General features: G+C 31.7%; 1 protein-coding gene across 1 annotated transcript in view; it reads right to left on the bottom strand.

The window, feature by feature from the left end:
* The window catches only part of Oma1 (OMA1 zinc metallopeptidase), a 61355-nt gene that overhangs the window by 40881 nt on the left and 6374 nt on the right, over positions 1–14100 (bottom strand). The window contains 7 exon segments of the mRNA XM_047529291.1: positions 2083–2157; positions 4718–4846; positions 7410–7517; positions 7614–7787; positions 9886–10067; positions 10070–10113; positions 12702–13223. Of these exon segments, the coding sequence (XP_047385247.1) occupies positions 2083–2157; positions 4718–4846; positions 7410–7517; positions 7614–7787; positions 9886–10067; positions 10070–10113; positions 12702–13204 (1215 nt within the window). The 5' untranslated portion in view covers positions 13205–13223.

Here is a 14100-nt window from a genome sequence, read left to right as displayed (position 1 = left end):
CAATTAAAATTCTAGGCATGCTTTGTAAGTCTGTGTATAATTTAATAAGCTGATTCTAAAATTCATATGAAAATGTCCAAAAACAGTCAAATCAATCTTTTAGAACACTGGAGGACAGAAGCTATTAGATGTCAACATTTATTACTAAAGTACAGTAATAATGTGGTATGGAAGAGAACAGTGAGTCCAGAAATAGACCCCATGTATACCACCACCTTAAAACAAAAAGATACTGAAGTGTGGGGAAGAAGCGATGACTCATCAAAAAATGGTGCCAAGTCTATTACCTATCCGTATAGAAAAAAAATTATCTAACCTCTTATATAATATGAAAAAAGATAATAAAATTTCTTGGAAATTAAGCAGGCAAAATTTATTGAGATCAACAAAGGTTTCTTATCAAGAACAAAGAACATACAATATAAAGGGAAAATTTGATAGACTATAATACATTAAAATTAGAAAGTTCTTGATATAACATATCTATCATCCCTTATTTGGGAATCTGAATGTGCAGTCTGAAAAGTCACTTAGTTTTACTTATTTAACATTCAAAGGACCGCTTCTGCTTTTGTGAATGAGTAATGTCTTCATTTATGAAATTAAACTATAAAACTCATTATGAGAGGTTCAAATAATAGTGACTTTAATAATTAATAACTACTGGAAACTCAACAAAGGATCAAATAAAACTTGAACTTAATATGTGAAGTGGCATTGTTTACACTTATTTTTATTAAAAAAATGCACTTTTACTTCTAATGTTAAATTCTAGGAACTCAGTTATTACAGGTGATTAAAATAGTAGTCAGGCATTAAGTGCCCATTGAGTAAAGAGAAACAAAACCAATTTAAATAAAAGTGAAGACCCAAAGTTGCTCTACCTGCTACAACAAAAATACCCTGAATGCCTATTCTTTTACACATTTTACTCAACCAGAATAATAGCTACAACAGGATTAACCTTTCTCCAGGTAGGGTAACAGCTACACATCATCTTATCTACTCATAAAGCCTCCTTAGATCAGAGAAGCAAGGGATAGGAGAAAACTAAGGACTGCATTAGCTTTCTAGAGAGCACAAGGTTGTTTGTTTGTTTGTTTGTTTTCGTACTGGGGATTGAACCCAGGGGCACTTAACCTCTGAGCCACATTCTCAGTCCTTTTTTGTATTTTATTTAGAGACAGTCTCTCTGAGATGCTTAGGGACTTGCTAAGTTGCTGAGGCTGACCTTGAACTCAAAATTCTCCTGCCTTAGCCTCCCAAGGTGCTGGAATTACAGGCATACCCCACCATGTGGTAAGTTTTAAAAGGAGATCAGGACATACCTATATTTAAAATTTTCAATTTACATAATTCATGTCTATAATTGAATAATGTATGCAAGCAAAAAATTCTTTCCAATAGAAGAGTAAGACTTTTTTTAATAAAACACAATAATTACAGCACTACAATCTTACATGTTCTATTAAAGGTATAACAAAGCCTCAGTATAGGAGGGATTAAGTGAACATCTTTAGTTTGCATTCTTACAAAGATGACAATCTTCAAATTCTATAGATTAATGAAAATTATATAAAGGGGACTATGGTTTGAATGAGGTCTAAATGACTCTAAAGGTACATTACCACTAAAGTCTTAGACCCCAAGCAGCACTATTGGGAGGTAGTGGAACATTTGGAAGGTGGGAACAAGTTGGAGATCCCTAGGTCATTGGAGTGCATCCTTGAAGGGACTGTAGGACCCCACCTGTACCCTCTTTCTCTCTGCTTTTGTTATAGATATTACCACTTTGCTCCTATGCATGCTCCTGCCCTTACATGCCACCATCTTCTACCCACAATAGAACTCAGTCAGTGCAGGTGTGCACAATGCCTTTGAACCTCCAAAATTATGAGCTAAATAAACCTCTTCTCATTTGAAGTTAGTTGCCTCTGGTATTTTGTTATAGTAATGGGAAACTGATAAATATTTAGGACTAATACAGTTTAATTCTCAATCTCTGCCCATGCCAAACATTAAGACAACACCCATTTATCTTACTATGTGAAGAACACGACTTTCAACTAATAGTCACTTTACCTTTGCAGCAAGCTCTAATCCAATTTGATCAGCTTCAGCCTCCAATGTTCTACTGTATGGTCTATCAAACATATACTAAGAAGAAATATGATAGGGAAACTCCATTAAGATAATTTATTATGTGACAAAAGGAACAACATAATAAGATTTTTAAAAATCAATTTCAAAGAGTATCTAGGATAAAATTTCTATACTTCCCACATCTTTGAAGAACACCATGATATAAAATAAAAAAAAGAACCTTTATTTCCTCTATCAGATTAATACTTTAAAAACAAGGGGAAAAAAGAAAAAATCATGCCTACAAATTTCTGGACAGTCAATAGTTTCATTTCTGTTTTTCCAATTATAATCTCCACTTAGTAGAGGGATCCCTAAGAAAGCTTATTAATGTAAGCTCTTAATATGACCAAAGAACATTTAGATCTTGCAGTTTAAAATGGAACTGAAAAAATATAGGTACATAATAACCAGTGATACTACCAGAAGATTTGTTTCAGTAAGAAAATTAACAATATGGCAGAATGTTCTCTCTTTGATAAATTATCTTAATTTCCCTTTCCTTTCCAAGTATTAATTTGTAAGGAAAATTAAATTTTCTTCTGATTTCAAATTTTAAAAAAGACATTATAACTTTAATTTTCCTAATTACTTGTATTTATGAGAATGCTTTCCAGTTAAATTCTAATTTTCAGTAAATAGTAAAATTTTATAAAAGATCAATAGGAAGGACTTTTGAGAAAAGAGTTATTAATTGGGGAAGCAATTTTTCAAAGGTGGCAACATGCCTGTTATCAATCTGATCACAGTATGTGACCATTAGATATGAATGTTTTCGTCTCCATCGTATCTGTTTTAAAAAGATTGGTAAATGGATCACTGTTTCTTCACCCATGAGCAGTCTTCATGTGTCCCATTTAGACTCATAATATACCAATTAAAAACATTGGCTTTAAAAGGAAAGCCAGTAGTATTATATGTAAAATGGAGCTGATAACAGTGCCAAACTCCTAAATTTACAGAGTATTAAATGAACCAATAATAAAATTAATAGCTCATATTTATTGAGTCCTTACTTTATGACAAGGACTATGCTAAATGCTTTAAATTAGTGATTCTCAATCTGGTGTGACTTTGTCCCCCAGGGACATTAGTAAGTGGAAAGTTTTTGCTTGTCACAACAAGGGAAAGCTACTGGTAACTACAAGGCACAGGAAAACTCCCCACAACAAACAATTATAGTTCTAAGCTTGAGAAATCCTATCATTAAGTGTAGTATTCAATAGTCACAGCAAACGACTGACAGTAAATGAATGAAGGCAATTCCTACTCCCTAATGACTTTACTATCAGAGTTCCTTTCTGCTTCCCAGTCAAAATGGGAAGAGCTTTGGACAGAAAACATTTGTCACCAAAAGCATTGAGGGGCCTCAATTTAGGGGAAAAGAATTCAAACAAAAGTCATTCCTATTCTATTTTCAGTTTAATTATTAAATTAAAGAATTACAATGAAAAGACAGGCTTCATCAAGAATTTCAAAAATAGCTACAAGGTATCTTAGTGTGGTGAAAATCTGATTTCACCACAGAAAAAGTAATCTATAGATGGATGGGTAGGGGAAACCTCAAGAACACCTCTGACATTGCAGCAGGTCAGTGACAGAAACAAAGTCCAAAATATGAGATTCTGTAATCTAAGCAATAACTATTTCTTCTTTTTCCCTTTGAGAACCTTTATTTCAATATAAATAAAGCCAAATGATGTGATGACTCTGAATAAAAGCCTTTGTTATTGAATCTCAAAAGCAATTTGTCTCAAAGAATTCTGCACATTAGATTTGAACAACACCCAGATGGCACTCTGATGGGTGCTCCACAAATCATTAAATAAACAAATGACAGATTGTGCCTAAATAACCAAACCTCCCAGGATAAGAAGAAATAAAGAAAAATGTAAAATAAAATAATTAATCATGGTTAACAAAATGCTTATGAAGGTTACAAGACCTACTTTCAGTAATGCAGTGTTTCAAACAAAATGAAGGACTTAATATATTTTTGAGATTATCATTACACATAAGCACTAAGAACCAAAGTTAACAAACACCTTTTAAGATGGTCCTTTTGCTAATTCTGAAGCAATGTAAGTTTAAATGGGAGTGAACAGGAGAGGGTGATAAAGCAGCTTAGCAACTCCATGATCATTGAAGTTTAGAGATTAAAGTGTTTTCCAAAAAATGAAAATATCTGGGGGACAGGGGAGTCAGTACACCACAGTAATGGGATGAAAGGAAGGGTTTTGTGACTATGGTCTCTCTGTATAAGAACAACTATGGAAAAAAAAAAAAGATACTAGCCAAAAATTACCAAGCCCTTTTAAACCATCCATATTCATCATTTATTTGAGAGATGTAGTATTTCTTAATTTAAAAGCTTATATGTAAGAATATTCCCTAAAAATGAGAAACCATAAGACACTAAAATTCAATACCCATGTTAAATTAAATACTAAATGAAATAAATTAAATATTAAATATCCACCAAAAAAGTGAAAACATCTGTTATTTGTTGCTTCACAATAATATTAAAATAGCCTCAGTAGGCCATTATAAATTCAAGATATTATCTCAGACTTACCTCCTGCAGTTTAGACTGTATCCACTGGCCCAAAATTGCCAAACTATCTCGTGGACAAATGGCCCAAATCATCGTGAGAAATATCATACCTAGGAAATCCAGTAAATGAACCAAGCTAGCCTTTTCTGCCTGAGAATAATCAAAAAAGTGAAAATTACACTCAATAAATTGAGACAGTGTGTTTATATTCTCTAGTTATCATGTGTAATCACATTAAATAACTGCATGTATTTAAGTGGTACTCAAGAAATACAATCCTTACTTCTCTTTCTTCCGTGTGCATATAGTTCCCAGTCTGTTTTTCCTGTCCCTCACTTACATACTCATACACATAACATTTACTGTGCTGCTTACTATCAAGTCAATGACAGGTTCTTATATTAACAGTACAATTCTGTGAAATAGGTAGAACTATTCATATTTCACAGATAATGAAACTGAGATGGAGAGGACCCTTAAAACTGCTTTCCAAATCACACCACTATTAATGAAAGGACCAGGAATTAGACAGACCCAGTAAGCTTTAGTTTCTAATATAGTCACTAAATCTTTTTAAACAAAATATATGTGTTTATTATATTTTTGGAATAAAGACTAAACACTACCTAACATATGAAGCAGTTAAAATAAGGAATAATTCAGAAAAAAGATTAGAAGTTTATTTTAAAGAAACATCTTTTGGTCTTTATGACCTAAAATAGGAAAGGCTCATTGATTTTATACAAGTTGTCAATTTTGTAATTTTAGTATTTCTCACCAGAGAATTAGGTTGAGCTTTTGTATTTACTTACAGCAGTAACCAAACAAGATTATATGTAATATAGTTTTTTTTGAGTAATAATGTTTAATGTAAGTTTAATGCACTGGATTATTTGTTGTTTGCTATGAAAATTGATCAGTAAATGTAATGCTGAGAATGATAATATTGCAGTTATTAACCTGAACATATGAAACATGCCTGAAAACTAAAAGCAATGATTTGGACTATATTCTTCAATAATATCATCTTTCATCACAAAACACACTTTGCTTCATTATAAGAACTCTGTGCTATGAAAAACAAGTACACAATTATTTTAACATGAAAGAGTGAAACTCAAAATAATGAAGTCATTATGGAACAGAAAGTCCTTGCTATTAATTACTGAAAAATATAATTGCTAAACCACACAGTCTTGGGAAACTAGAAATAAAAAATTCTGTGTATTTTTGAAACAAAGAAAACAACATAAAAGGTTAGATTTAATCAAAATTGAGATTCCCAAAAGAGAAAATATATTTTTATATAATAAAGATCTCTGCATAAAAAGTATTAATAACTATTTCCTATGAAGGGTACTATTTGCATTTTATGTCTCATCTAATTATTGTTCTTACACTGACAAAGATAACAATAACAAAATGAGAATAAGGCACTGAATTAGATGCCAAAAAAACATAATGAATGTAATACCTTTTAAATGTTAAAATGGCCAAAACTGATCTATTTTTATGGTTATGACAACATTACTTGAAAGACAGAGTGCATATAATAACACTAACAATCGCTTAGGACTTATACATATTTAAGAAAAATACTTTTTAAATTTTCCTGTAACTTTGAGGAAATAAGGAAGAAAACTATTATTTGCACTTCAGAAAAGCACAACTTTGACCTATCTTATCTTCTTATTACTCTAAGAGGCAGAATTTAAGAAGACTTTTAGAAGGACTATAAACATTACTGTTTCCACTGGAGGTTAACATTACTTGCACTTGTAATTTAGCATTTCATAATCCTTTCACTATTTGCCTTCAGGTTTTCAATTAAAGAAAATATACTTCTCTCTAATTATGTGGACAAAAGAGCCATTCATATTTTTTTAATGAGTGACAATTTAAAAAGGAGTAAAATAAATATATGTTATTTTCCTGGACTCATACCAAGTCAAACAGATGTGTAATCAAAGGACCATAAATCAACCTGAATTCTAAAATCTATAAAAAGAAGTGCTGCCAACAAGCAGGTAACTGTGGTAAAAGAAAGAAATGTTGAACTTGCAAAAAGAAGACCTACTTTAAATTCTCAAGTCAGTCACTTTGTACTGTTGTGTTATTTAGAGTCTTTTTATACACTAGTCCTCATATATAAAATAGGGAAAATAAATATATATTTCATGAGGTATTAAAGTTAAGAATGAAAAGATACATATAAAAAACCTTCAAAAACTGTAAGAAGATAATATTATTATTTTGCATTAATTATATGTGGCCAACATTCTAGATATTTTCAGAGATGCTCTAAGCTATCCTCTGAGAATGAATAAAAAAACATGTTCCCACTTCAACAGTAATATAATTTTATATAATTAATTTTCTGACTAGATTATATATATGTTAATAATTATGAAAAGTTTAAAATCTAATTTGATATAATTAGAGGTTGAAAATAATTACTTTTTAGCAAAAGAGACAGCTAATAAAAATAGTATTTAAGAGAAACACTAGCAATTCAGTATCAAGTACAAAGACTATAAAAAAATCTAAAAATGAGCCAATTACATTTTTTAAGTAACAGAATAAGGAAATTACTAAAAATACTAAAATTCCATCATTAAAAATAGAAAACTGAAAAGACTAGTTCTTGAAAAGATGTAATTTGCTACCTTTGAAGCAATATTCTGACAACTCAGCATTCACTATAGGTACTTACAGCATGCCCAAGTACTGCATGTGCTATTTCATGACCCAGAAGAAAGGAAAGTTGATGCATATCAGTTACACTATTTAGGAGCCCAGTGAAAATAAAAACTTGTCCATTCTGCACCATAAAGAAAATAATATAAGCAATTAGAAACCATAAAATATAAGGACATTAAATTTAACAATAAAAATGTGTTTGAAAACATTCACTTACTGGAAGCACAAAGGCATTTATATCTGGGGAATCAACCACATGAATAACCCAATTGATCTCAGAGATCCCTGGGATATCTTTATTACATTCAATTAGATGACAAACCACTTCTTTAACAGTCAGATATCGAGGGTCTTTCTCAGTTAGCATATCATTCTTAAATTCTTCCATCCACTAAAAGATTAAAATGAAAGTATTCTTTATTGTAAAGAGTTTTACAAAACATTTATGTCACTTCATGAAGTTACATGACTACTTAGTGTTGGACATTTTAAGATTTAATTATATAAAAATTTGTATATATTAAACACTCAAATCTCTCAAATTTGAATTACTCATGCAAAGTGGTTTCTCAAAATGGAATAAATTCTAATATGAAGATTTTTCACATAAATGTGTTGAAGTCAAAATTTCTTTTTCTGTTAACCTATATGCTAGTAAAGTACTTAAATTTTATTTTTACTTTCCTAAGTATTTTAGAAAGCAAAACACTGCCTAGAAAACAAAGATTTCACATAAAAAAAAAGCGAGACACAAGAGTTACTTTCATAACTCACTAGAAAAACATTCCACACACGAATACTAATATAAAGGATAAACTTTTAAAAAGACATTTTATTCATTTTAAAGTGATTTATTCACACAGACTGAAAGGGAATTGCTAAAATATGAGAACTCATGGATTACTTTTTCCATACAATGCTGATTAAAACTAGTCACCTCAGGTTTTAAGAACTTTTTCTGACACTATATTCATGAAAGATCCTTTCGAGAAAACTAAGGATGTTCTGAATCTATTACTTTAACTTCCAAGTTGTCATTCACATATAAATCAACAAGGGAGCAACCTTCTTTTTCAGCTTCACTAAAAACCATACTTTATAGAACATGAATTTACAATAGTCTTCATCAATGTAAACTGACTAAAACAAACCAAAAACCTACTATGAACCTATCTGAAGGAATTAAGATTATATATAATTATAGTACTTTATCTCTAAAAGAACATTTGCTTGAATTTTCACCACAAAGGTATTACATCTGTAGATTAAACAATTAAAAACAGACAAGTGTGTCTATATCTATATGTATATACAGGTATAGAAGCACATATATATGATTTTTTAAAATGTCTTAGCAATATGAATAGTACGAGATGCACTAATAGAAAGCCCATCTCAATCTTTCCAGAATACCTTCCTCAAACTTGTCTCTTACTAAATTTACTAGACTAAATTCTAAAAAAATCTCACCTCTCTATATGTAATCTATCATGAGATAAGTCTTGATTAAAAACAATTTTACAGTAAAAAGTCACTATTATTCCTTATTTTAACGGTAACTTTTCTTTGATAAATTCAGTAACTTATTTGTAATTTAAAAAAAAGACCTAACCATACCAAAGCTTGGTCAAGTGAGGCTAAAAGACATTAACTCAGTCAACATGACCTAAGCACATATGAGGTATGTCCTAGGTATCAGAGACAGAATGTTGATATCCTCAAGTAGCTTACCAGGGTACAAAATGTTTAACTACCTGAGTTATTATATTCTCCAAGGAGTTAAGAATTAGAATTCCCTCTTTTTTTTTTTTTTTTTTTTTTGCATTCAGAAAATACAATTGCCAAAACTGATGTTTAGGCAAAAAATTATTTTATTTTACTTGACTTTCAAAGCATTAAAAATTCTCACTACATATGTGTTCATTCAATAAATTCACACTACCCATACATGCTAGCCCTTAAATAAAACACCAAACAAAATAGACAAGGTCCTTGGCCCCTTGGACTTAGTTCAATAAGGGAAAGAGACTAAAAAGTAAATAATTATGCAAATAATTATTAAGTTACTCTCATGTAAGTTCTTTGAAGGAAAAGTACAATAAGCAAAAAGAAGACAAAAGTAAAAGACCTAACCCCACTATTGCCAAGCACCAGGCACAACTACAAATGAGCAGGTTCACAGTTTAGTCTAAATGAAGGATACCCACTAGTGCCTGATCTAGTCACCCTGCTGATCCCAGTCTGAATAATCAAGGCAGGCTTTCCTGAGAAAGTAAAGGTGACATGTGCTGAGCAGGAGTTGCTGGTGAATGGGAAAGAAACCAATGTAGACAGTGGGAATACTACATGCGAAAGTTCTCAGGATTTCTACAAAAAAAGATGTTAATTTCATTCCAATGACTAAAATTAAAAAGCAGTGCATCTTTCAAATATATGAAACTTTCCTTCTTTGAGTGAAAATCTAATGAAAAACAATTCTTTCTACTTACAGCTTCATATTCCAGTTCTGACAGAAGTCTGAAATGCTCTTTCCTCAATAATAGTAGCTTGCTTCTTCCTGTGATTGGGCTCACTTCCAAGTGAGTAAAGTAAAACACTACAAATAGCAGTCCAAAGCTACTCAAACCAAGGAATAACTTCCATTTATTCCTCCTTACACTCGCTTTAATAGTTCCTTCTTGTTAGGAGGAAGTGCTTGCCACCATTTCCTTATGCCCCTAGAGCAAAGAGAAAAATTAAAAGTTCTGATAACTGTACTGGCACACATCACCAAAATGCAAATGCATGTGTGCTAGAATTTTATGTCATCAAACACTTGAATGTTTATGATACTTTTCTCTGTATACTTGACTTTTTAACATAAAATTGCTAGCTAAATGATCAAAGAGTATCTATGGAGATACAGTTAAAAATTCTAATGCTCATTTGAAATTTTTCTTCAGATATTTTAAGGACAAACAATAAATGAGGAGTTATTTGATTATTTTACTATAACTCCCATTAATTAATATTTATTGACTATTTGCCACTTGAAAAGCACTCTTTTAATCATTATATAGATGTCATCTCATTTAATCTTCCTAATAACCATGTTATAGAAAACTGGGACAGAGAAATTAAGCAACTTGTGCAAGGTTACAGAGTAAAGAGGAAAACCAGGCAATGAAGGCAACGGCATTCCAGAGTCTGACCACTTAACCACTTAATAGGGATAAATTGCCCATATAAACATATAAGGAGTTACGGTACAACAAATCTATACCTTTAACCACTACTCTTCCCACTGCTTCTCACATTTCTGGCAAGTTCTTCAGCAAGGTACAAGGAAAACTACCTTAGCATTGATTTTGGAAATAAATATTATTCAGAAGCAGAAACTCCTTTATCCCCTCTAGAATATGAAAAAGGAGAGGTAAAAAGAAGATCGGAAGCACTGTAAATAAGCAAATAGATTTTATAGATACTCTCTGAGAAGGTTCAATTTCTACCAGGCAACAATACTCTATTGCTCAGAAGAATTCAGAAATATTTTGACAAGTAATATCTTCAATAATGGGATTCAAAGTTCCTTGTAAGTTCATCAATAAAATCATAAAAATTTAACATATATATATATATATATACATATACGTATATATATATATATACATCATTCTCGACAAAAATTTACTTTAAAAAATTCTAAAGTTATAATTTTGTTAAGTTACTAATATGGCTTACAAGTGACCCCCAAAGGTCCATGTGTTAAAAGTTTTGTTACTAGTCTGTGGCACTACTGGGATTGTGAGATGATAGAACTTTTGAGAGGTAGGGACCTAATGAGAGGAAGTTAGGCATTAAGTCCATGCCCTTGAAGGAAATATTAGGACCCTAACCCCTTCCTATTTCCCTCTTTTAGCTTCCAGTTCTCTGCCATGATGTGTTGTACCTCCATAGGACCAAAACTACAGGGCCAAGAGACCACTGCCTGAAACCTATGAAATCATGAGCTAAATAAGCCTTCCTCCTTATAAGTTGATTATTTCAGGTATTTTGTCACAGTGATGGAAAGGTGCCTAACACAATAACATATATGAAATGCTTTTACACAAAGGGTCCTAACCAGAAGAGACCTAAATCAAACTACAAAGTACACTTATTTCCTATTTAAAATTTATATGATATTTTACTTAATTAAAATGTAAGCAGAACATATCCTATAAGAAAATTTTAAGTAACTCATAGTTGTAACCACAACAAAATAATTAATAAAAAAGAATTTAAAAGGATGAGAACACACAAGAAATCAGAAAGATATTATTCCAAGAAACTGGGATGAGTCTACTACTTAACCTATGATCCAACATGACTGTTTATTTTCTAAGTGCCAACACCAAATCATAAAGAAGAAAATGATAAACTAAAGAGAACATTTTGATTTTTATTAAAAGTATATTGGGTTGTTGGTATAGAAGAAAGAAGGCTGGAAGGGACATTGTAGTTACCAAACTTAAGAAACCTTTATGAGATGAGCTTTCTTCAATTTCCATGAAACAAACAAACAAACAAAAAAAAACCAGGTTAAAAAACAACAAAAAGTACTATTTAAGCTGGGCAAGGTGGCAGTGTCTGTAATCCCAGCTACTTGGGAGGTCAAGCAGGAATATCAAGGCCAACCTGGGAAACTTAGCAAGTTTTAGTCTCAAACTAAAAAGGGGTGGGGATATAGATCAGTGGTAGAGTGCCCCTGGGTTCAATTTCCAGAACTGCCAAAAAAAAAAAAAAAAAATGACTTATATGATGCAAAAATAGTAATTTTTAAAAATAAAACTATTTTAGAAACAGAATAAATACATATTAATGGTTTAAAAGTTAACTTGACTAGGTATGAGCCCTTTATTATATAAGAAAAGCTCCTTAATTTCATGATTCACTTTCTCATATTTCACCAAATAAAAAGGCAATGTTTGTTAAGTACTACACCTATGCATGAGCTATAGCCAATACTTGTGATTCTTCTTATAATTATAAAATATTTTTAAAAGGGGTTACATGAACATATAACTTTTTAAAGATCATATTTTTATGCCATAAATTAATATGCAGCAAATTATTTTGAGAGTATTAAATCACATATAACAAAACTGGGTAGGACCTACTGTATAAAAACTCAATTTTGAGCTAAATATGGTATGGGGAGGACTAACAAACTTTCTTTAAAAGTTTAGGTTTTCAAAACTAAACTTTAATTTTTAAGTTGATATGAAATGTGAATATCAAAATCAACAAAAGCTAATATAAAAGTTTAATTTGTTAATTATTTTACCTGCCCACAATGATTGCAAGTAGCTTCTGCACTGGTTTCAGAATGATCAAGAAGAGAGGAACTGGAGCGGCTTGAACCCGTGAAGAAGTGTGGAAACTCCTGCCAACTCTGACAGAGGAACAGTTCAGTGGACTTGAGGCTCCAAGAGTAAGATCAACTGCAACTTCTTTTGTAAGCACCCATCTGGGAAAAGAGTCATTCCATGCAGAACAGGTGTGAGTAACCATCCGAATTTTCTTACTTTTGGCACTTGAGAGGTATCCCGTTCTTCTGTTATTCAAAGTCCTACAGAAATGAAAGTTTCCAGGGAGAAAAGTCCACCTGTCGCACTGACTGAATGATTTAAGACCTTGATACTTCTTTAACATTTGGAGATTTTGTACTTGACAACAGCCCACTAAAGTTACTACTGGTGAATTCCATTTTCTCCAGTTGTCCCGTGAATTAAATCGGGAGAGAAAACAGTTTCTAGTAGCAGACCGCAGTCCACAGATAAAGCTCATCTTTCTTTTGCTTGATTATCTGGAACACGAAAAAAATAAAATAAAAGTATCTATGAAAAATATTTATTCACCAAATTGGGAATACAATACTTATGAAACACGTGTGATGGTTGTTCTTTTGCCACATCTCAGCCTAAATTATCTTACGTTTCTACTAATCATCCCTATGGCAATGACTTTCACCAACACAAACCAGAACATATATAATACTATCACTGTACGATGTGTACTTGAAAAACTCGCATTTTTTTCACTTCATTTTTAACCTTTTGATGGGGAGGAGTCTATTTTTATTTAAAAGCAAATTATTGGGCTGGGGGATATAGCTTAGTTGGTAGAGTGCTCGCCTCGCAAGCACAAAGCCCTGGGTTTGATCCCCAGCACCGCAAAAAAAAAAAAAAAAAAAAAAAAAAAGGCAAATTATTTGGGGAATAAGAATAAATAAGATATTTAAAAAACACTAGTAAAATTTTATCAGTTGGCAGTAACTGGGGGAAAGAAGTATGCAGTGGGATAGAAAAAATTAACTTATAAAATGTGTCTTTTAAAGTAAAAATGTATTTCTTCTAAATAAAATCCTAGGACTTTTCCTAGGATTAAAATAGAGTAAGTGGGACCAGATTTATCCTCCCACCTAAAAAAATAGAATATATATCACAATGGTTTCAACACACTGATCATTAGACAATGAAAGAGGGAAAGATGGGAAACAAACAAGATGAGCCCTATATTCACCCCAGCTTACTATACTACCTAGAGAGTTTCCAGGTGACAATGCAGACAGGGAAATCTAGGTGAAGCTCAATGGTTGCCCTAAATTGAAGAGATGTACCAGTAGGCCCAGGTAGCTAGAGTTTACAATGCAGAGAATAAGAAAAGACGAGTTGCAGAGAGAA

The sequence above is a fragment of the Sciurus carolinensis genome, chromosome 1 (genome assembly GCF_902686445.1).
Source record: "Sciurus carolinensis chromosome 1, mSciCar1.2, whole genome shotgun sequence".
NCBI classification, from domain to species: domain Eukaryota; kingdom Metazoa; phylum Chordata; class Mammalia; order Rodentia; family Sciuridae; genus Sciurus; species Sciurus carolinensis.
Note: the sequence above shows the minus strand (reverse complement) of the source record. Positions and strands in the feature narration are given on the sequence as shown.